The 25000-nt window shown below is 47.8% G+C and overlaps 1 protein-coding gene across 3 annotated transcripts in view; it reads right to left on the bottom strand.

Moving 5' to 3' along the window:
- bcas3 (BCAS3 microtubule associated cell migration factor) overlaps positions 1-25000 on the bottom strand; it is a 472230-nt gene that overhangs the window by 373120 nt on the left and 74110 nt on the right. For all 3 annotated transcript variants that reach the window (XM_083637179.1, XM_083637180.1, XM_083637178.1), the window contains exon 12: positions 17554-17647. In XM_083637179.1, the coding sequence (XP_083493305.1) occupies positions 17554-17647 (94 nt within the window). The remainder of the gene's footprint in view (positions 1-17553; positions 17648-25000) is intronic.

Genomic DNA, 25000 nt, shown 5'->3' on the forward strand with positions numbered 1-25000 from the left:
TGTTGGAAGACAGAGGGGCCTCGCCGAGAGGCGTCAGTTGGTTAGCCCGCGGCAAGGCCAAATTAAAAAGGAGCCCTAGAGCCGCCCCGGCGGGTGAAAAGAGATGGTTTTTCGGGGAAACCAAGAGGCTGGCCGGAGCGGAGCGGGGTTTGACACGTCCTATTTATAACACCTCGTCCCCACGGGCTTACACAGTGTTATTTACGAGGTTTTAGTAGCAAGAAAAGCGCTGCTGGCACACGCACACACAGACGCACACAGACACAAGCACACACACACACAGACGCACACAGACGCACGCTAAACTGGAACGGGGTGATCTCTAATTTGCCATGTGTGCGAGACATGCGTCCGTACGGGACATGAGGCAAAGTGATATAATCATTTCCATAAATATCGCCTCTTTTGCTTTCTTGTCGTTTTTTTCCTCTTCTTTCTCTCCTCTCTCCCCCATTTTGCTCCCAAAAAAATCTTTTTTGTTTTGTTTTTGCTGCGGGCGTCACTGTCCCATCCCTGACCATCCAAACAGAAAACATATGCTAGATCCCATTAATAGTAGGAGGATGTTTCATTTACAAAGTGGTCGGGGGGGAAGGGGGGGGACAAAGGCAGATGAGGAGAGGGAGAGAGAACAGGAAAGAAAGAAAGAAAGAAAAGGAGAGAGAGAGAGAGAGAGAGAGAGAGCAGCGAGGAGGGAGGAGGAGGGCGGTGGTGATTTCCTTACTTGGCAACACAAAAGGCCACAACAAAACCAGTGCACTTTCTAATTAACAACACTAGGGCTCCGAAGAAGCTTTGAAAATGGGGAAAAAGTCCAATGAGAAGCATGTGGAAAGCATCAGGCCTACGAGGAGGAGGAGGACTCTGGGGATGGAGATGGCTTTGCTGTTACCAGGACGCATCAACTTCTGAGCAAATGAGCACAACACACAAATGAAAGAGTATCCCGAGTAAGACGAGGCTTTGTCTTGAGGGTTGGCAATTTTGGGGAAGGGACAGGGTGTGTGCGTGTGTGTGTGTGTGTGTGTGCGTGTGCGTGCATGCATGCGTGCGTACGTGTGTGTGTGTGTGCGTGTGTGTGTGTGTGTACTTGCACGTGTCCATGCATATGTACTGGGCATACTGTACAACACAGTATCTCTCTGTATTGTAATATCAGGGTGTAATGCAGTGTAATGCAAGCCCACCAAGGCAAACGTTGACACCCCCACTGGGACTAAGCATCGTTTTTTTTTCTTTCTAAAAGGTATTTATAAATATATGTTTTTTTTTGCCTAATTCTGCCTATGGAAGCTGCGCCACAGCTTTGTTAAATTCTCAATTCCACGATTCCATCCGTAATTCTGTCTAAAAGTCAGGAAGCGAGTTTGTGACTGGAAGGTCGTCGGTTCAATCGCCGGCGCCGGCAGGTTAAATCTGGCTGCCTGGGGAAAGTGAAAAAGCAGTGCTTGCCCCGCCCTCATTACCACCACTGAGGTGCCCTTGAGCAAGGTCGTTAAACCCAGCCGCTCCAGTGGAGCCGCTCAGGGGCCAGCAGATTAGACTGTGCCTTCCAGGTGTGAATATGTGTGTGTGTGTGTGTGTGTGTGTGTGTGTGTGTGTGTGTGTGTGTGTGTGTGTGTGAATCAGGGCACTCCTGGAAAATCACACCCAGGTGTTGAAGTAAGCCGTGCACCTTTTGCAGGTCCAACCCACGCGAGCCGGAACCAGGGGCGGGAGGGGGGGGGAGGTGCTCACACACACATGGTCACGTATAGAAGTGGCTGCACTGCTTGAAAAGAGAGCATTGCTCTCAGTGAGACTGCCCCTTTATAAATAAAGGGTGCTGCGGCCCCTGTCAGAAGGGAAACCCTGATATATAAATGTTACTGCTGTGTCTGTCAGTGTTGCTATGTGTGTACGGGTAGTTAGGCAATCTGTTTAGCAAATGTGAGTTTGTGTGTGTGTGTGTGTGTGTGTGTGTGTGTGTGTGTGTGTGTGTGTGTGTTTGTGGCACTCCCTGTTGGCTGGGTCCCTGGTGAGCTAGTGGAGGTGTTTATGGAAGCTGGTGGAAAACACACACTCAGGGGTAAAGCAGAGGGGGCCTGGGCCTGACATCAAAGCTGCCCACGAGGTCTGAGATCACTGGGCCCTCTGGCCAGGCAGCCACCCACCAACCATCAACCCACCATCCCATCCACCATCCACAACCCAACCAGCAATCAGCCACTCACCAGCCATTAACCATCCACCCACTAGGGGTGTGTGTGTGTGTGTGTGTGGGGGGGTCCATTCTTAGATGCACCCCGATGCAGACGTGGCCTATATAATATACAGTATAAGCATCAGTATATAAATGGGAGCTAGGGCTCTGTCTGTCTGGGCTCTGTCTGATTCTCTGTCGGTCCCAATGATGACATCATCAGTGATGTCATAAATTACATCATCAGTGAATTACTCACACTCCCTCTCTCTCACTGATGTCATCAGTGGGATTTATGACATCAATGATGATGTCATCAGTGGAATTGATGACATAACTGATGTCATCAGTGACATGACCAAAACCATCTTATGACATGACTGATGATGTCATAGGCATTGTGACATCATCAGTGATGTCACTAGAGCAATTGTGGTTTTTGGTTACACTCGTCAATTGTGACATCCCTGATAATGTCATAGACATTGTGACATCATTGTGATGTCATCAGTGAGTGATGTCATGAGTGATGCAAAGTTGGGCAATTGCGCGCTGCGCATGCCAATAGAGCGGGCGAGGCCACGCAGCAGCTGAGCTGCAGGCAAGGCAGCGCAGCGGGCGAGCTGCGAATGCGAGCTGCAGGGTCAGCTCGGCAAGCTGCAGGAAAGGTGAGCCCGCGCAGCGGGCGAGCCTAGGAATCGAGCACACACTAATGACTCTTGACCATCAGTTTCACAAGCTCTCCATTCAAATGATATCATTGTCAGTTTGTAATGACGTTTTTAAATTGTTGTTTACATAGCAGCCAATGGCATCGCTGGAAAGATTTGAGTCTCAGAAACAAACAGAATTCTCCTCAGTCACACTTTGTGGTCACACAAAAAATGTGTATAGAAATCCAAAATCTTGATGCAACAAGATGCATTGATAATCGTTTTATCATCGCATCATAGCCCTCTGAATTGGAATCTAATTGTGAGGTGACTAGAGATTCCCACCCACCACCCAATTCAATCCATCCATCCTCCATGAACTTTCAAGCATCCACCCACCAGCCACCACCTATCCCCAAGGACGGACACACACACACACACACACACACACACACACACACACACACACACACACAGGGTCGCACTGCGGTCAATAAATCGTTAATCTTTTACAGGCGAAAAGTGAAAACTCCTAAAGCCTAACCCGTTTAATTGAATAAAGAACCGTGTGAAGGATTTGCCTCAGTGGAGGAGCGGGGGTTTGGCCTTCAGACTTTGAAACATGCTGATGCTGGAACAAATACACAAATGGAGAGATGCATGCATTATGCTCTCTTTGGCTGAACTACTTGGATAACCAGTGCAAACTCTACTACTGGATACACACGGACTACACAGCTAAATGACACCTACTACTCCTCTCAGCACAACAGCACTAGGCATGGGTCAGTTTGAAAATGTTGAAACCGGTTCGATATTCCCCCAAAAAACATATCAAACCGGTATATCGAATTTTACAACAAAAAAAATGTTTTTTGTTTTTTGTTTTTGTGTAGCCCATAAATGACTGAAATGCGACTGCAGTTGGTGGCGATAATGCACCTCTAAGCTGGTATGGCAACCAGCACTAACACTGAATAAAAATAAGCAGAACCATTTAACTGTAACAACACACTGTTTTTATTTCTCATAACTATTCAGCTTAACTTTTCTTCAAACATCAACATAATAAACAAAATAAGACTTTTGCCTACTAGTGCAACTTGAGAAGAGGCTAATACGAAAAATAGTGCAATCAGAATGGATAGGCACTATTTTTTTATAAAAATAAATTAAAAAATAAAAGTTTTTTTCGGTTCACACGTGATCAAACTGGTTTGGGCTCATACGCCGAACCGAACCGGTAAAACCGGAAATCAACCCATGCCTAAACAGCAGCACGCTAATATAAGAGGAGTGTTATCTGTTGGGCAGTAGTGCTGCTGGCTGGTATCAGTGTAAATATCACATATTGGTCAGTGTCGTCCACCACCGATAAGATAGATAATGATGCAGCTGGATTAATTGCATATTTCTTCCTGATTTACTATTTCTTTCCAATGGGAAATGATTCAGATGTGTCATTGAAGTCCACACAAGTTTTGCATGAATCTGTTTGATTACTCTTATGGGCTGTAATGGAGAGTTTTCCATCTTGTGGCATGATAATGATTACATTTAAAGATATCGAACGCAGGCACAAAATATCAGCTATCGGCAGCTTTGATCCAGAAGTACCCGTATCGGCCTTCCAACGATCCATATCGGTCCCACCCTAGTGGGCACAGCAGGCACGGCGCCTGGAGCACGGCAAGTTGGCGCTGCGCTGTAACCGCTCTGGCTTGCATGGGTTTCTCAAGACTCTCTTAACTCCCTCAACCACATCCACAACTCATCTGACAGGAGGGGGAAGGAGGGGCATGGGAGAGAGAGATAAGGCAGAGAGAGGGGGAGAGAGAGGGAGAGAGGGAGATAAGGCAGAGAGAGAGAGGGAGAGAGGGAGGGAGGGAGAGATAAGGCAGAGAGAGAGAGGGAGGGAGAGAGAGAGGGAGAGAGGAGGGAGAGAGGGAGGGAGAGAGGAGGGAGAGAGAGAGGGAGGGAGAGAGACGGAGGGAGGGAGAGAGAGGGAGAGGGAGAGAGGGAGGGAGGGAGGGAGAGAGATAAGGCAGAGAGAGAGAGATAAGGCAGAGAGAGAGGGAGATAGAGAGATAAGGTGGAGAGAGAGAGAAGGAGGGAGATAGACGGAGGGAGAGTGAGAGAGAGGGAGGGAGAGAGAGAGGGAGATAGATGGAGGGAGGGAGAGAGGGAGGGAGAGAGAGGGAGGAGAAAAAGGTGCTCACGGTTCATTGGACGTACAGCGGGCTGAAACAGTGTTTTGCGACGCGCTCCACGGGCAGACCACCTGCGAGTGCTGCTCAGATATGAATAGATATGAAGAAAGGTGTGTGCGGCTAACCTTAGTTTGATATTAATATGTTGGAACGCCGGTGCTCTGCAGAGGGCGAAACTCGCCTGGCTTTAAAGTGGTGCCGACAACACTTAGCAGGGGGCCGTGGCGGTCAAGCTCACAAGGCGTGACTGTTCTCAAGGCAGCGCTCCGGGGCTGATTCTTTCATCACTCAAAAGTGGAAAACACACTAACTCAATCCCTTTTTATGGAACATTTACATATCTGCACACTTCCTGGCTGGAATTGTTTTCGATGGGAGAGGGCGGATACGCTGCATGGATACGACACACTACACTTGTTAGGCTCATAAGCCGCACAAGAGGATGAAGATAACAAAAAGGAACCCCTCCCCTTCTTACTTCACCCTCGTCCACCAAAAAGCCAGAAGCTAAATCCACACCACAATCTCCGTGCATCCTAAGACCTTCACGTCATTGTCTTTGTGCGCGGGGCTAAACAAGTTCTCACAGCGGCTTAGAGAGGAGCTTTAACACCAGGGCCTCTTTTGATGCCATGTTTCCAAAAGCACCACAACAAATGTGCTGCTGGCCACAATCTCCTGATAAAAGACTGTGGGGACTGTGATCACAAACGGGGGCAGACAGAGAGGCTTCGGAGAGGAGGTAATCTCCTTGTATTTACACGCTCCCTTTCTTCATTTCTGAGAGGGTTCTGTTAACTAATGAATCCCCTTAAACATTCACAGCCGCCCGTCACAGATACCATTTCACAGCGCTCTGATGGTGCCGCTGATTGGACAAAAAACAAAAATGTGCAGGGGAGGTGTGTGTGTGTGTGTGTGTGTGTGTGTGTGTGTGTGTGTGTGTGTGTGTGTGTGTGCGGAGTGGTCAGCGCTCCTACACACCAGGTTACTGTGTCCATTCCTTTGCGCAGAGATCCCTACAACACACCTGCCAACACTAGGCTGTGAGAAAGAAAGAGATTTTCTGGGGTAGATCAGCAAATGCACCCCCCTTTGCGCTAGTCTGTCGAGAAATGCTATCTTATCTGTAAAGGGGAGGCTTGTGGGTACCCGTAAAACCCATTTTCTTTCAGATATCTTCAGGTGAGGGATCGGGGACACCTTTGAAAATCTTTGCATTCTAAAATGGAGATTATCAGGAGAAAGGATTAAAGGGACAGCTCACCCTAAAATCCAAAATACATATTTTTCCTCTCACCTGTAGTGCTATTTATCCATCTATATCGTGTTGGGGTCATTGCCTGAGTTTTGGAGATATCGGCCGCAGAGATGTCTGCCTTCTCTTGAATACAATGGAACTGGATGGCACTCGGCTTGTGATGCTCGAAGCACCAAAAAAATACATTTGATATTGATAAACTCAACAGCAATGTCTCTTTCCAGAAATCATGACCCGGTTACTCAAGATAATGCACAGACTTTGTTGTGAGCAGTTTCATGTAGGAACTATATTTTCTTTTGCAGTCTCATGTAGGAACTGGCTAGCAGCTACCGGTGTAGTTTGGTCAAAAGAAAATAGTTCCATCCATGAAACTGCTCATAACAAGGTCTGTGGATTCTCTTGAGTAACGGGGTCATGATTTCTGGAAAGAGACATTGCTGTTGATTTTATCAAATGTATTTCTTTGGCACTCACTTTGAGCACCACAAGCTGAGTGCCATCCAGTTCCATTGCATTGGAGAGAAGGCAGAAACTCTGTGGCCGATATCTCCAAAACTCAGGCAAATAACACAAAAAGATATAGATGGATAAATAATCCTTTCCAAAAAATTAGAATATCATGGAAATACCATGGATGACCGTGGGCTTCAGCGGATTGTCAAGCAAAGACGATTCAAAAATTTGGCGGAGATTCAGAGGGAGTGGACTGAGGCTGGAGTCAGTCATAACTGAGAAGTAACTGCTGATTTTCTTCACACTATTCTAATTTCTTGAAATACTGTTTTGGGGGTTTTCTGGAGCTGTAGGCCAAAATTATGAAAAATGAAACAAATAAAGGCTAGAAATATTTAACTTTGTGTGTAATGAATCTATAATCTATGAAAGTTTCACTTTTGGAAAGGAATTATGGAAAAAACCTAACTTTGCCATTATATTTCTAAATTTTTGGAAAGGATCTGTATGTATTTTGGATTTTAGGGTGAGCTGTCCCTTTAAGAATAAGGAGAAAATCAGGGGTGTTGGCAGGTATGCTAGAAATGCCGATAAAGCAGAGCTCAATTCCAGGGAACACGAAGCTAAGCGAGTCACCTGTTACGCACCTAGCCACCCACCTACACACACACACCTACACACACACACCATAAAGAGCAGCACATGGCCGGTGTGTGTGCACACTGTGTGGGCTGGGGATGACTCCACTGGGGCTGGGGTGTCAGCGGGGAGGCAGGAGGGAGAAATGGGAGTCGGGCATGGGGAACTGGATGAGGAGACGACGGGCTGGTGCGAGCCAGGCTTTCCACAGGCCTTGAGTCATGCTCACTGGCTGATTCGAACACTCTTCTCCAGCTCTCAAGCCGTCTAACCACTTATCACTGAGGGGGAAAAAATAAGCTTTTTTCCAGGAGAATAATTATCTTTTTTTCCTTAAGCCTCAGCTGAACGGGGGTTTTTGACCGATAGCGGTTTTGCCGATAGCGGACTTTCTGTATCTATGTGACCCTTTTCATGACAATCAATCAATCAATCAATCAATCAATCAATAAATAAAAATAAAAAGAGTCATGGAATTCTGGACACAATCATATCTAATAGGAATATTCTCAGATTCTGGCCAAAATTGAAACACAGAACAGACAGTGTCCACTTGCTCCCTTTTATATATGATGATGATATTTGTACAGTATTTGTACAGTACAGTAATACTACAGTGAAATAAATCATATATTTTATAATTATATTTAGTGTAGTGTTAACAAATGTAATTGAATCCTTTCCTTCCACATTGAAAAAAAACATCATATTTGCCATGCCCATCTGTCTAATTGCCTGCCAGTCATCATCATCACATTCATTGTCATTTCCCTCTGGTGTGGGTAATACAGTAGTCTGACTCTGGAACAATGTTTATAATGGAAAACAGAGAAGAAAAGATTTGAGATACACATGTAATCATTAGGCTATTATTATATTCAGATTCAGATTCATTTATTAAGGACTGCACACCAAAGTTGTCACAATTTGCTTATATATTAAATTAATACAAGTAAGGAAATATATTCTGACGTTGTATGGAAGTGATTTTTGACATTTTTAATAGCATTGAGTTTTTAAAGACATCTTGCAATGGGGGGGGGGGGGGCACGGCCAAAGGCTAATGCTATTTGGGGGGGGGGGGGGCACGGCCAAAGGCTAATGCTATTTGGGGGGGGGGGGGGGGGGGGGGGGCTGGGCATGGAAAAACTTGGGAACCCCTGAGTCAGAGAGAAGATGCCCATCTTTTCCTCCAATCAAAATAGTGCAGGAAAGAAAAAACCCTCCAAAAAGAGGGCGGCCGTGCAGAGAGAGAGTAGCTGTTGTAAATCACATCCCGGCACAGCTGCGAGTGCTAATTACTATCTTAGTGTGAAGACACAACTCAATCTCTGCCTGATGTGTGGCTACGGGACGAGTGTGCGGGGGAATTCCCCCTCGTGTTCAACATGTGCGTGTGGGCTGGGGCTTCTCGGCGTCGGTCCTGGTTTGTTTCACACATCAGTGAGAGGGAAGGACAGAGTTATTACACCGTGAAGCGCTCTCTCCACCATGGCACAGCTGCCTACATGGTCAGGAGCTCCACGGGCCAAGCTACTCATTACGCTGGCTCCGTTACTAAACAAGGGACATGCTTTATGGGACAGTGCCGTTTGGTGAGAGATGGAGTCTGGGTTTATCTGCCATTGCATGCTGGGGCTTTGAAGCCACTCCAAATTCCACATTAAGGTTTTCGCGGAAAAAAAAGAAAATCAAGTTGGGATCTTTGTGATATTCTACTGTGTTTTGGGAGGTTCAACGAGGTTAACTGACTGCAACGAGGTTCCTCGCAGCACCGGGAGCGGAAAACATCCTGGCGCTGGTATATAGGCCACATTTTACTGAAGCACAAGCCACAAGGTAGCTGGCTAATTCAGCTTTCCTCCATGCAGAGAAGAGTCTGAGGCCTCGTCCACACCGAGCACGGATATTTATAACGCATTTCCCCCCACAACTCTGTTTGCATCAAAGAAATCCCATTCACACCAACTGTGTTGTTTCTCTCTCCGTCCACACAAAAAAACAATTAAAAAAACAGCATTATGTCCTATTCACCTTATGTAGGCTGCTCCAATATCATCTAACTCTGAATTAACTAATAATTTAGCCAATTGTATGTAACATACCAAATAAAAGCAAACTGCAATGTCTAAGAATGCAACGCCATGTAACTGGCTCGTTAAGTCTTGCATTCCTGGGAATTACTTTAACGTCTGCAGGTCTTATAGACGTAAGTGGCTCGAGAGCTCGGAGGAGAGAAAACCATCTGAAGCTTTCTTTGTTGGACTCCCGGTATGTTTTACAAGAAAGTGCTCTTCATTGTCGACGATAACGTTATCTGACCTGGCTAACAGTAGATACTCCGCTTGCTTGCTGTGTACCGAGCTCAAAGTAGTAGGCTACGTTCTTTGTTTCACCCCCTGCACTGTCCGCTACAAAAACAACTCTCTTCTTCATGACGTTCTTTCATATTTCGCGCCGTGACCGCCGGAAGTGTTAACACAACCCGGGAGAATTTGTCCCACCCCCGCGTATGAACATAAGGTGAATAGCAGGGTGCCATAGGTGATTCCACACGCACCCTAACAGTTGGTCAGGTGAAGAGTGGAAAATAGTTCGACTTGAGTGATCCATGCTCACTTCCCACAAGAGGACAAGTCCGCGATGCCTTGGTTTCCTGGCAACAAACTGAGCGCTCCCCTTCCTTTCTGTCTTCTTCTCTCTTCGTTTTGTTACAAAAGTGATCCGGATCAGGGATTTCAAGCCGAACATTAAAGTAAGAGAAATAGAGCAAGGTTAACTTATAAACACTTCATTAAAACTAGCACTCTGGATTACACCTAAGGTTGTCTCATAGGTACCTCCTGACATGCTCATACTAATAAAACAGCTATTCCCAATGTGCTTTTGGAAAAAGGTGGATTTGATGGAGCAGATTGTTGATAAAGAGGTGCCTCTTGACCCTAAATGATGGATACTGAATCTTTTTGCAGATCATTTTGTCGTTTCAAACAATGTAAGGTCTTTGCTCAATTTGGGTTTTCTGGAAGCTAAACGGTGCATTGCACGCTCATGGAAGGATCCAAAAGCCTGTGGAATTTCTCAGTGGCTGAAGGGAATGACTTTTCATTTTGCTCTGGAAAGGATACGCTATTTTACTAAAAACAAACTTGATAAAGTTTTGGAAAGTTTGGAATATGTATTACAGCTTTTTGAAACGTAGTGACATACAGATTGATGGTTGGAATAATGGTCTGATGTGACAGACTGCAAGTATTCAGAAAGCGTCTGAGGAAGGGCCGGTGTGGCCCGAAACGTCACGCTGTGTTGATAATAAAAAACCTAAACGGGAGCTCCTCGGTGTGCGGATTGTTTCTTTTTCACTGTAAGTACTCTATTGATCCAGCACCCAGGCCCAGTGTGGCCTTTTTTTTTGGATGTGCGTGTCCCTACCTACTTTTTACAGACTGCAAGTATGGCAGTTTTTTTTCTTGTTTTTGTCTTGTTTGTTTGAATGTTGGGGTTTATTCCTCTTATTGTCCTTTTCCATGTGCAAGTTGAGATTATGATGTCAGCTTCTTCAAAAAGCTCAGCTGTCACCTGTCCACACCAATACAGGAAAACGGTTTGGAAAGAGCTCCACCCTGGAAGATGTTTTCCAAGCCATTTTCATGTGGACCAAAGGCCAAAATGCAGAGAAAAAGCGACACTATTTTCTTTCTCCAAACAAATAACCATGTAGGTGTGGAGAGGGCCTTCTACATTATATATTCACGTTGTACCTGACAATACCAAAGTATGCTGTGCACAATGTTCAGTATGAGCAAGAGGAACTGTCCTATCCAAGGATTCTGTGAGTAACCAGCATTATGTGTCTGTATAACAGTAGAGAGAGAGGTTTGAGAGAGAGAGAGAGAGCAAAGAGCAGAGGGTGTAGCCCTGCACGGTTGCTGGATCAATCACTCCACCTAGCGCCTGTTCCAGTCAAAGAGACGCAAACACAAGTCGCCGGACAATCTCTGCCCTCACAACACGGGCGTGCTTTCACCTTGGCATCGTACCCAATAATCAAAGTCAAGGATGGTTAAGGACGAGTGAAGGGGACGAGACGTGAAAGAAAACAAGCACACACACATTGCAGCTGTTAAGGAGAAGCTCTTTGCCACTGCACTTCAGCTCAGCGTCCCTCTAATTACACCAGCAGGAATAGATCCATAGATGCAGAGGAGCACCGCAGAGCGCCAGCCGCCACACCAAGCAGCAAGCTCTGCTCCGTCCCTCTGTACAGCCTCCAACACACACAGGCCACTGGGCTTTCTTACATAACCACGCCCCGGTCAGAGACTCCTGGGTCTCCAACACACACACACACACAGGGCCACTGGGGCTTCTTACATAACCACACCTCGGCCAGAGACTCCTGGGTCTCCAACACACACACACACACACACACACACACACACACACACAGGGCCACTGGGGCTTCTTACATAACCACGCCTGGTCAGAGACTCCTGGGTCTCCAACACACACACACACACACACACACACAGGGCCACTGGGGCTTCTTACATAACCACGCCTGGTCAGAGACTCCTGGGCCTCCAACACACACACACACACACACACACACACACAGGCCACTGGGGCTTCTTACATAACCACACTCGGTCAGAGACTCCTGGGCCTCCAACACACACACACACACACACACACAGGCCACTGGGGCTTCTTACATAACCACACCCGGTCAGAGACTCCTGGGTCTCCAACACACACACACACAGAGGGCCACTGGGGCTTTCTTACATAACCACACCCGGTCAGAGACTCCTGGGTCTCCAACACACACACACACACACAGGGCCACTGGGCTTTCTTACATAACCACGCCCGGCCAGAGACTCCTGGGTCTCCAACACACCCACACACACACACAGGCCACTGGGCCACTGGGCTTCTTACATAACCACGCCCGGCCAGAGACTCCTGGGTCTCCAACACACACACACACACACACACACACACAGGCCACTGGGCTTTCTTACATAACCACACCTCGGTCAGAGACTCCTGGGTCTCCAACACACACACACACACACACACACACACACACACAGGGCCACTGGGGCTTCTTACATAACCACGCCCGGCCAGAGACTCCTGGGTCTCCAACACACACACACACACACACACACACACAGGCCACTGGGCTTTCTTACATAACCACACCTCGGTCAGAGACTCCTGGGTCTCCAACACACACACACACACACACACAGGCCACTGGGCTTTCTTACATAACCACACCTCGGTCAGAGACTCCTGGGTCTCCAACACACACACACACACAGGCCACTGGGCTTTCTTACATAACCACACCTCGGTCAGAGACTCCTGGGTCTCCAACACACACACACACACAGGCCACTGGGCTTTCTTACATAACCACACCTCGGTCAGAGACTCCTGGGTCTCCAACACACACACACACACACACACACACACACACACACACACACACACGGCCACTGGGGCTTTCTTACATAACCACGCCCGGTCAGAGACTCCTGGGTTTTCCAGCAAGCTGCCGACTCATGCCATTGTTTTCTGCTGGGTCTCTCATTCTTTTTCTTGGTGGCTGAGCTTGACCTCTGTGTGTGGAGGGAGAGCGCCTCGCTGAGCCTCTGAAGGCAGTCTGAAGCCACTTCCCCTGCAGCTCGGTGGAAAACAGTTCGTTTAGGGCCAGACTAGATCATCTGTCACTCAGGATCTGAGAGGCTCTAATCAGAATCAAGAGGCCTTTCATTCTGGGACACTCAAAGTTGCGCAGTTTTGTTTTTTTGATCATGGAGCTTCATGTTGAAAGGAGTCTCCACAAATTTGCGGCAGTGGCAGTGAGGAGCGCTAAGCTTGAATGAAGATTCCTCCTAACCTCATTAGGCACGCTTAATGCCAGGAAGAAAGGGGGGAACATTGTGTTTCTGCGGCGACATTTCTGGTGGTGTTTCGGGTCGGAAACTCAAACACGAATACATGTTTGAATTCCCGTTGGATTTGCCTCTGTAAACAGATCACATGTGCTTGGCGTGTTGAGGTTGACGGCAGACAGATTAAATATGTGCTTGGCGTGTTGAAGTTGACGGCACTGGCTGTGTACTGGCAAGAGTCTGTAGATACGATATATATATACTGTATATCACGACGATACAGGGCTTACAATTCAATATATTGCGATACTGTAAGCACGGAGATATATTGCGATTTTTAAAAATCTGATTTTAGGAAAACTTTCAGAAGCAGTGCGCGTCCTGTCTCAGTTTACGTTGTTAGGTTGGGGTGGAAGTGGCAAAGGCCACGTTTAGATGACAATGGTCTCTGCATAAAACTAACAAATTGTCGTGTTCTGACCTTTGGTGCCGTGTTTATACGACAGTAGTGTGATAACGATTTGCGTACAGACCGGAGCAACTGCGACACCACTGCGACGAAAATTGTCTGGAGACGCTATTTTGGTGTCTTTGTTTGAAATTTAGAATTTAGCCCCTTCCTCATCTCTGTCGTCGCTCTAGTCCATCGCCAGGTATCCCAGCATGCTCTGCTGCTCGTCAGTCAGTAATGGTGAAACACTGCTGCAGATCGGTTGCATTAAAGAATAAAAACCTGGTAAAGCCCTATAAAAAAAGAACTGTTTTCTTTGAAGCACTTGGCAGAGGAAATCGATGCATCTGGCCGTGAGTTTAAGGCTTGTTTAATTGATGAATATGCCCGAACCTTAATAGCGGGCACTTATCGCCCGTTACAGTATGTATTTTCAGGAACTCGTTATCATACTTTGATGTCGCGATAGTTTGCTAAATGCCAATGTGATTCACTTGTGCCATTAAGGCGATAGATAGGCTCGTTCAAAGCTCCTATTGTCTTCCATTATCTTCTATGCACAAATTCTATGCCAATTACACGGCGACACACTGGTTGACGTTGCAAAGAATTCCACTTTGGAACCCAGTTTCACTTTTTGTGTATTTTCAGGGCCCAATAGCGATATTGTCATGTAAACGGAAGGCCCAAACACAACACAAGTTTACCGTTTTATGCAGGGAGCGTCATGTAAACTAGGCCTTCTGTGTACCCTGCCATGATACCAAATTCCGCATGGTAATATATACCATTTTTGATGATACAGTACAGTATTTGTACTTACTATGAAAATATCCCACAGAAGGTTGCATAGTACTGAACCCTTTTCCAGGTCTCGAAATACAACAGTGAGATTAATTTAGGGTCCTAAACACGTGGTTATGCGGGTTCTGTATCTTCCATATTGTAAATGGTTGCATTTTTATGTTGTGTGTTCATGACGGGGTGTTTAGAGATTTACAAGTTTTTGCTCTCTCTCTCTCTCTGTGGGCGAGAGAGCATTCAACATCAATCCTTACACACTCCCCAAAACTCTTCATCATATATGCTATCTCTGAAGAACAGCTTTGCATAAGGTAGAGATTCAAACGCAGTAAGTGGAACCTCCTGGAGAGGTAGGTGACGTCACCGTGTCCAGGTGGACGTCCACTGTGTCCAGGTGGACGTCCACTGTGTCCAGGTGGACGTCCACTGTGTCCAGGTGGACGTCCACTGTGTCCAGGTGGACGTCCACTGTGTCCAGTGGTGGTTTTGTGCCTGAGGCTTAGGTGGTAAAGATGAAAGGTGGACATGGTTGACCGTCACCGTGCGGGTGACTGCTGGAAGCCAAACTCTAACCCAGGGGGGTGTCCAAACCTCTTTGAGTGGGGAGCCAGATTAGATCATGTGAAGGCCAGCTGCTTCTCGCATCAAATATAATTATAAAATTATAAATTATAAAAATAAAAATCACATACAATACAATTGTACTCTAAGGATTTTGTTTACAATCTGAAAATATGATTACTGCCTGTGTTGTTCCTACTTGTCTACAAACTGTATGATAGTGCTGTTATCATTAGGTGAACAGAAAAAAATGCAAATTGAACTCGCTTGATTAACCAATACTGTGTGGAGGAGGGCCACATATAGTATATTTTGAGAGACAAGCCGAGGGCCGCTTAAGATCAGTCAAAGGGCCGCATCTGGCCCCCGGGCCGGACTTTGGACATGCCTGCTCTGACCCCTGAAACCCTGGGAGGCTGCGGGTGAAACAACAGCGCCCTCTGGAGCTGCAGTTAGTCTGCTGGGTGTGAAAATGGGGATTGTAGCACTGATGAATGATCTATCTTTTCAGAGAATTATATCCTCTACGATTAATTGTTAAAGGAGCATTTCGTGCATTGTCATATATCTCATACAATAGTGCTACCTACTGACAGGCATACTGTTCATAGAAAACAGTATTGTGTGTGTGTGTGTGTGTGTGTGTGTGTGTGTGTGTGTGTGTGTGTGTGTGTGTGTGTGTGTGTGTGTGTGTGTGTGTGTGTGTGTGTGTGTGTGTGTGTGTGTGAAGGGGGGGGGGGGGGGGACTATGGAACTTTAACTAAGTATATTTTCAAATTTAGCTATGTAGATTTTCACACCAGTAAGTAAAATGTCAGCAGTTGAACATCAGTTCTAGTAGAGTAGGATATGTTGCCACTCTTTCTGTTGTATGGACTTTTTAAGTGTGCCTGTTTAAAGGGGGGGGTCCTAGAGACAGCCATGTATCGGGTCTGTCTGTAGCCCTGTTCCCACTCAGGCGAAGGTGCAGAGTTGACTCATAAGTCCAGGTATGTGAAGGATTCCTGGGACAGGGAGGTCACGGGGTCAGAGCCATCTCTCATCAGCTCCTTTATTAACTGCACACACACACACACACACACACACACCATAACGTATACGAACACACACATCTCCTGGCAGACGGAGACAGCACACACACACACATACGCCATAGGACTAAGAGGGGAGATACTCACGCTAACATATCGTAGCGTGCGTGCTGATAGAGGAGTTACCCTGCTCACACTCACAAAGCAGCCACTGTCCGCTTATTTCCGGAGTGAAAAGTTCACAAATGGCACCCAAAAAAAAAAAAAAGAGTGGGAAAGAGACGCCAGAGAGAAATAACATGGTGAGGAGTGAGCTTAGGATCTGTCCGTGGTGGCTCATTCACACACACACACGCACACACGTGTGTAAGCGCGTGTGTGTGTGCACGCACACACACACACACTGGTGGAGGTGGAGAAAGGGGCTGGTTTGCAGTGGTTGGGTTTCTCCGGGCAGTCTGTGTCTGTGGGACTTTGTTGTGACTCGAGCGACAGCGTGTCTAAAGGATGATGGGCCTCGACCCCTCGGTGCCAGACACTCCACTGCAGATGAGTGGAAGCAGAAGAAACTCCACCCCATCACCCCATCACCCCCCCCCCCCACACACACACACACACACACACACACACACACACACACACACAGTTCCTGGGTGTAACTTTTTTCAGATATTCGCACGAGATTACATACAAAGTCAATACAAACGTGCGAGTAGATTGCCCCGCCCCCCTCCTCCATGAGTGTGGGAAGAGACGTGAATTTTCGCGGCGTGAATGACACGATTTTCACCTCTTCGCCCCATTTTTCCAACTCGAGCAAATTATTTGCGTGCGTTAGTGTAGCGTTCCTTTCACCTTGGTGTGAACGTACAGTAAGTCCCACAGACACAAGGGAATGAGAGAGAGAGAGAGAGACAGACAGACAGAGAAAACAAAGACATATAAGGGAATGGAGAGTCAGAAGGTTTGTGTTCACTTGCCCAGCAGAAACACAGCGATGGGGCCAATGCATTCAGCGATGGGGTCAACGACTATTCGCTCTGATATCAATACGCATGCTAGGCTAGCACATGCTAGCACATGCTAGCACATGCTAGCACATGCTAGCACATGCTCACTTAGCCTCCAAGCCTGGGGAGCCGAACACACACCCTGACACACACTCTAAAGGAGCAGGTCGCCCACGCCTCCATCTGATCCGGCCCGCGGTGCTGCGCCTAGATCGGCCCAACTCACACGTAAAGTCCCCGAAGCAATGTTCTGGTTGTTGCTCGCTACCTCAAAAATAAACACATCTGTGTGTGTGTGTGTGTGTGTGTGTGTGTGTGTGTGTGTGTGTGTGTGTGTGTGTGCGTGTGTGTGTGTGTGTGTGTGTGTGCGTGTGTGCGTGTCTTACCACTGGGGTTGAATTGCATGCAGGATATGGGTTTGTCATGAGCTGGGAAGTGAGCCACAACTCCCTCGCCGTCCGAGTCCTCACTCACCAAGACCTGGAGTAAAAAAACACACACGCACACACACACACGCACACACACACACGCACACACACACACACACACACACACACACACACACACACACACACACACACAGTCTTAGTCATTTCACAACAACGAGCAGTAGATTAAAGACAGAGTGGGACTTTCCGGCGCTCCAGGAGTTCTCCTCACACTGTGATGTCATGACCAGCGAGCGGTTGGTTTGCTCTGGCTCGACCCTGCTGTGCACCACAGTTGCCTGCCTGCAACAAGCCCCTTCTCAAGGTGCCATTGCCCTCTTGTGGAAGGAACATGATGATCTTACCTGACGTGCTGACGGGCTGCAGGGGGGAAACCGAGGCGGCATCGCCAATATCAACTCCAGTCCAAATTTCCCTCTTTACGCTGAAGAAAAGCCAGTGTGAATCATCCCAAAGCAGAGCTCTATTTCATGAGTGTGAGTCAGAGTGAGGGGGGCTGTTGTGAGAGCAGTGTGCACGGGGTCACATCCAACAGCACAAACAACAAGATGGACTGGTTTACACACTGGCACTAATGTGCTTTTTCACATGTGGCTCTGACAACAAGAGCTCCATGCCAAGACGCAGTGCTTTTCTGTAAACATGCAGAAAGCCTGGCATCTCATCTCCATGTAGCTCTGCTGTGCTCCTCTGCTGTGAAGCTCAGTCTAACTGAGATGAATGGTCTCTTAACACGAGCAGTGGCTGCTCCCAGATCAGCGCCGAGTCTGTCGGCAAGTCTGGGACAAGCTTGAGAAAAGGAGCTGAGACCAGTGGCTGGCAGTAAACTCCTCGAGTCCTGAACAAAGATTAGCTATAAGCCCAGACATGAGGCCACTTTGTGTGTGCGTGTGTGTGTACACGCGCGTGTGTGCGTGTGTGTGTGTGTGTGTGTGTGTGTGCGTGTGACGTGTGTATGCGCGCATGTGTGTGCATGCGTGTGTGAGTGCGTATGCACGTGTGTGCGTGCGTGGGTGTGTGTGTTGGTACGGGCGGGTGTGTGTGTGCGTGCGTGGGTGTGTGTGCGTGCGTGTGTGTGCGTCTGCATGTGTGAGTGTGTGTGAGTGTGTATGCGCGTTGGTGTGCGTGCGTGTGTGGGTGTGTGTACAGGCGTGTGTGAGTGTGCATGCGTGGGTGTGTGTGTACACACGTGTGTGTGTGTGTATGCACGTGTGTGTGTGCGTGCATGTGTGGGTGTGTGGGTGTACGCGCGTGTGTGGGTGTGTGTACACGCGTGTGTGCGTTCGTGCGTGTGTGTGTGTGTGTATGCACATGTGTGCGTGCGTGGGTGTGTGTGTATGCATGCGCGTGTGTGTGTGTATGTGTGTGTGTGCGTGAACATACACTCAGTGATAAATTTGGCCCCAGTGTTGCATTAAGGACGTCGGGGGGGCTGGCTGAGCATTTTTAATAGGAGCTAGTCCAAACACAAAACAGCCTCCAAAAACTAACGGCTTCATCTCAGACTGGGGGAGAGAGAGAATAAGCAGGGAAAAAAAGAAAAACAGGAGAACAGAAAGAAAGAAAGAAGGAAAGAAGGAAAGAGAGGAGAGAAAGAGAGAAGGAGAGAAAGAGGCTGGTGACATGAAGCAGATCTCTTTTATGACGGCGCAGGCAGACAGTGTTGTTCTGTGAGGGAATCCTGCTGGAGCCCTTTGAAACAAGAGTGTCCTTTGGAGAGCCAAGCTTATTACACAGGGGTGTGTGTGTGTACGTGTGTGTGTGTACGTGTGTGTGTGTGTGTGTGTGTGTGTGTGTGTGTGTGTGTGTGCGCGTGTGCGTGCGTGTGTGTGTACGTGTGTGTGTGTGTGTGTGTGTGTGTGTGTGTGTGTGTGTGTGTGTGTGCATGCGTGCGTGCGCGTGTGATGGGTGCGTCTGTTATGGCGCTGCTGTTCCAAATAAGGATATTCAAAGCCAGGATGGAATAGGAATATCTTGGATGGCTGTTTAACCTGCATCATAGCTGAAGGTTGGCTTAACGTTAGCTTGCTTGCTGCTGTTCAACCTGCATCATAGCTGAAGGTTGGCTTAACGTTAGCTTGCTTGCTGCTGTTCAACCTGCATCATAGCTGAAGGTTGGCTTAACGCTAGCTTGCTAGCTGCTGTTCAACCTGCATCATAGCTGAAGGTTGGCTTAACGTTAGCTTGCTTGCTGCTGTTTAACCTGCATCATAGCTGAAGGTTGGCTTAACGTTAGCTTGCTTGCTGCTGTTCAACCTGCATCATAGCTGAAGGTTGGCTTAACGTTAGCTTGCTTGCTGCTGTTTAACCTGCATCATAGCTGAAGGTTGGCTTAACGTTAGCTTGCTTGCTGCTGTTCAACCTGCATCATAGCTGAAGGTTGGCTTAACGTTAGCTTGCTAGCTGCTGTTTAACCTGCATCATAGCTGAAGGTTGGCTTAACGTTAGCTTGCTCGCTGCTGTTTAACCTGCATCATAGCTGAAGGTTGGCTTAACGTTAGCTTGCTTGCTGCTGTTCAACCTGCATCATAGCTGAAGGTTGGCTTAACGTTAGCTTGCTTGCTGCTGTTTAACCTGCATCATAGCTGAAGGTTGGCTTAACGTTAGCTTGCTTGCTGCTGTTTAACCTGCATCATAGCTGAAGGTTGGCTTAACGTTAGCTTGCTTGCTGCTGTTTAACCTGCATCATAGCTGAAGGTTGGCTTAACGTTAGCTTGCTTGCTGCTGTTTAACCTGCATCATAGCTGAAGGTTGGCTTAACGTTAGCTTGCTTGCTGCTGTTCAACCTGCATCATAGCTGAAGGTTGGCTTAACGTTAGCTTGCATGCTGCTGTTTAACCTGCATCATAGCTGAAGGTTGGCTTAACGTTAGCTTGCTTGCTGCTGTTTAACCTGCATCATAGCTGAAGGTTGGCTTAACGTTAGCTTGCTTGCTGCTGTTTAACCTGCATCATAGCTGAAGGTTGGCTTAACGTTAGCTTGCTCGCTGCTGTTTAACCTGCATCATAGCTGAGGGTTGGCTTAACGTTAGCTTGCTCGCTGCTGTTTAACCTGCATCATAGCTGAAGGTTGGCTTAACGTTAGCTTGCTAGCTGCTGTTTAACCTGCATCATAGCTGAAGGTTGGCTTAACGTTAGCTTGCTCGCTGCTGTTTAACCTGCATCATAGCTGAAGGTTGGCTTAACGTTAGCTTGCTTGCTGCTGTTCAACCTGCATCATAGCTGAAGGTTGGCTTAACGTTAGCTTGCTTGCTGCTGTTTAACCTGCATCATAGCTGAAGGTTGGCTTAACGTTAGCTTGCTTGCTGCTGTTTAACCTGCATCATAGCTGAAGGTTGGCTTAACGTTAGCTTGCTTGCTGCTGTTTAACCTGCATCATAGCTGAAGGTTGGCTTAACGTTAGCTTGCTTGCTGCTGTTCAACCTGCATCATAGCTGAAGGTTGGCTTAACGTTAGCTTGCATGCTGCTGTTTAACCTGCATCATAGCTGAAGGTTGACTTAACGTTAGCTTGCTTGCTGCTGTTTAACCTGCATCATAGCTGAAGGTTGGCTTAACGTTAGCTTGCTTGCTGCTCTTTAACCTGCATCATAGCTGAAGGTTGGCTTAACGTTAGCTTGCTTGCTGCTCTTTAACCTGCATCATAGCTGAAGGTTGGCTTAACGTTAGCTTGCTTGCTGCTGTTTAACCTGCATCATAGCTGAAGGTTGGCTTAACGTTAGCTTGCTCGCTGCTGTTTAACCTGCATCATAGCTGAAGGTTGGCTTAACGTTAGCTTGCTTGCTGCTGTTTAACCTGCATCATAGCTGAAGGTTGGCTTAACGTTAGCTTGCTTGCTGCTGTTCAAACTGCATCATAGCTGAAGGTTGGCTTAACGTTAGCTTGCTTGCTGCTGTTCAACCTGCATCATAGCTGAAGGTTGGCTTAATGTTAGCTTGCTTGCTGCTGTTTAACCTGCATCATAGCTGAAGGTTGGCTTAACGTTAGCTTGCTTGCTGCTGTTTAACTCATTGAGTGCCATGGACGTCTTTCGACGTCCAATTAAATAGTGACGTAGAGTGCCACGGACGTCTTTCGACGTCCAATGCGTTTTTTGACGGTGGGACGTCGATCAAAGCCTTCCGCATCTCCTGTACAACTATTATAGCTATTGGAGGTCTATAACCTATTTTACAGAACCCTTAGGTGGCGACAGTGCTCTCCAGGTTAACAGAAAGGCAGAGAAAAACAGAGAATAAGTCTTTGGGGAAACGGAAATCGCATCGCATCCGTATGCATCGATATGCATGAAGCGTTTTAACGTTAGATGTGCCTACAGCAGCAGCAGCCAATCTGCTCCCACAATTGAGCTCCTCCATGTCCGCTGCAACAGCCAATTCGCATGATCAGCCGTGGATTTGTTATTATTCTCAACTGGAAGCATAGGAGCCGGTGACAAACACACGCGGAAGCTGTAAAAAAGCTGGATGTCGCGCACATAGACGGTCGCGCACCCTTCACAGTGCAGAGCAAACTCAGCAGAGAGCCACCTCCCATAAGGAGGAGTGTGCAGTTGAGGAGTGGGAGGGGGGGGGGGGGGCACGCAGAGCAGCACACAACACACAACACCCAGACAGACCCAGGCAGCAGGACATTAGCTTCAGAGTCAGTGATGTGTTTGAAATGTTTAATTTCACAAAAGGGCCAATATCTCAGCTTCTAGAAAAAAAAGGCTCTTTTTTGTTAAATCAAGCTATCTTCTCCGGCTGATAACTAAAGAACGGAAAATGATATCAATAAACCTGTTTTTGCTGATGATAGAAAAGAGTCTCATCGTTCTTTTTGCGTGTTCATTGTTTACATAGTAATATCACACAATATTCTGTGGGCCTCGAGAAATCACTGAAAAAAGCTCTGAAACTCTGGCACAGGGAGCGTCCGTTCTCCAAAAGTGGCTGGCACTCAATGAGTTAACCTGCATCATAGCTGAAGGTTGGCTTAACGTTAGCTTGCCTGCTGCTGTTTAACCTGCATCATAGCTGAAGGTTGGCTTAACGTTAGCTTGCTTGCTACTGTTTAACCTGCATCATAGCTGAAGGTTGGCTTAACGTTAGCTTGCTGGCTACTGTTTAACCTGCATCATAGCTGAAGGTTGGCTTAACGTTAGCTTGCTGGCTACTGTTTTACCTGCATCATTCCACTTCAAACGCTCATGATGCACGCACTGTTTTTCTGCACAAAATATATCGATTCCAGCACTTTCAATGACCCACGGCTATTTATGTCCATTTCCCAAAAAAACTTTCAAAGCCTTGATTCTCTCTCTCAAATTCAAAAACTTTCAAGGATTTCAAGGACCCGTGGGAACCCTCCTGATAGCACCTGCTCCCCCCCCCCCCCCCCCCGCTCCGGCCTCACATCTTCCCTCCCTTTCCCTTTCACCCTCCATTTCTCCTGGTCTCCCTCGACCCCCCCCTCCTCCTCCCCCTGCCCCTCCTCCTCCCCCTCCTCCCCCTGGCCGCTGGAGTCAGTGTTTATGGCCAGTGTAGGGTTACAATGTGTCGGCCGCTGACAGAGTGCAGACCTGCTTCTGAAGGCTTTAGGCCGCGGCTTATAGGACAACGGGCAGGCTGCCGCGGCTGCCGGTGGGAGAGAGGAGGGGAGTGTGTGTGAGAGCTGCGTGTGTGTGAGAGCTGACTACGTGTGTGTGTGTGTGTGTGTGCGTGTGTGTGTGTGTGAGAGAGCTGACTATGTGTGTGTGTGTGTGTGTGTGTGCGAGTGCGAGGGCTGACTGCATCGCTGACACACTGTACTATGTACGCTCACACGGCTCATTAAAAACGCCCACCACGCCAACGCCAGCGTGATCAATCATGCTTCAGAGCGGGGGGGGGGGGGGGGGGGGGGGGGGGGGGGGATTTGGGTGGGGGGGGTTTAGCATCTTTTCATTTAAATGTAAGAGCCATATTACGGGGCAACTACCACGGTTCAAATCACGACATTAGATCTTAAGCTCAGACCCAGCGTGACGGGTATAGCCAGACATGCATACCTGGGGTAGGTCTACATCCACAGTGATGTAGACCTAAATACGGTTTCAGTACAGTCACAGTGTCCCATCAAATGCTTTTTCAGAGGCCTCTCTGCTCCTTGACCAGAATCCAAATCCTGGGGGGGAGGAGACACTGAAATGTTAAGCTATTGAACATCGGCTACTGGCAAGTTTTAAACCCCACAACAAAAGTGCTGCTGGCCTTTAAAAAGCCATATCAGTAGAAACCTAATCGCCGCAACCACTGACTCACCTCGCAAATCCCCACTAACAATGCGGTGGGAGCTTCAGCTTAGCGTGTGAAACACGGCCCTGATAAGGCAAAGACCTGGTCTGACATGCAGCACACTACAGGGCCTGGCTTTGAGCTCCATGTGAGGTGAGGGCCGCCGTGTGTTTACCCAGCGTCTGTGCTTGCTGCGGGGGCCGGCTAAAAGCAGACGGGGCTGTGGCTACCAGCTTGGCTGTTAAAATATGCCCAGAGTCTAAATCACACCTTTCAGCGAGGCTGCGAGGAGGGAGAGGCTGTGCCCGGGCCGGACGAGGAAAAGCTCGCCTGGGACATTTTTCCCTTTCCCACCGAGCCACAGAGGGCGACGTTGTGTTTACCTGGGTCAGGGCTGACACGACCGAGGAGGAGAAGAAGCCAAGAACAAATGGCTGCCAATTTAACCTTTGGTGTGTGTGTGTGTGTGTGTTCGTTCATGTGTGTGTGTGTGTGTGTGTGTTCGTGTGTGTGTGTGTTTGTGTGTGTGTGTGTGTGTGTGTGTGTGTGTTCGTGTGTGTGTGTGTTCGTGTGTGTGTGTTCGTGTGTGTGTTCATGTGTGTGTGTGTGTTCATGTGTGTGTGTGTGTGTGTGTGTGTTCATGTGTGTGTGTGTGTGTGTGTGTTCGTGTGTGTTCATGTGTGTGTGTCCATGTGTGTGTGTGTGTGTGTGTGTGTGTGTGTAAAGAGCCTTGTTGGAGGGAACTGTAAGCATTTAGAGGGCTAGCCAGTAAAGCTGACACTCTATTAAACAGGGATGGCCACCTGGTAACAGTTTCTGGTTAGCCACCATGCAGGGTCTAAAAGGAGAAAATGGACTGTCCTCGGACCAGTTTTGTGTGTGTGTGTGTGTGTGTGTGTGTGTGTGTGTGTGTGTGTGTGCGTGCGTGTGTCGGGGGCGGTCAAGTTAACAAGAACCTAATTTGTCATAGTGTCCTTGTAAATCTAAAGGGCAAGACTCACCGTTTCCCTGGAGGGAAGACACTGTAACTTAGCAATAACATGGCTCGCTGCTAATTACAAAGAGTGAAGTGTAAAAACCTATCTGATGTTGGAAGGAGCTAATTACAAAGAGTCAAGTGTAAAAACCT

The sequence above is a fragment of the Poromitra crassiceps genome, assembly GCF_964638095.1.
Source record: "Poromitra crassiceps genome assembly, chromosome: 5".
Lineage (NCBI taxonomy): Eukaryota > Metazoa > Chordata > Actinopteri > Beryciformes > Melamphaidae > Poromitra > Poromitra crassiceps.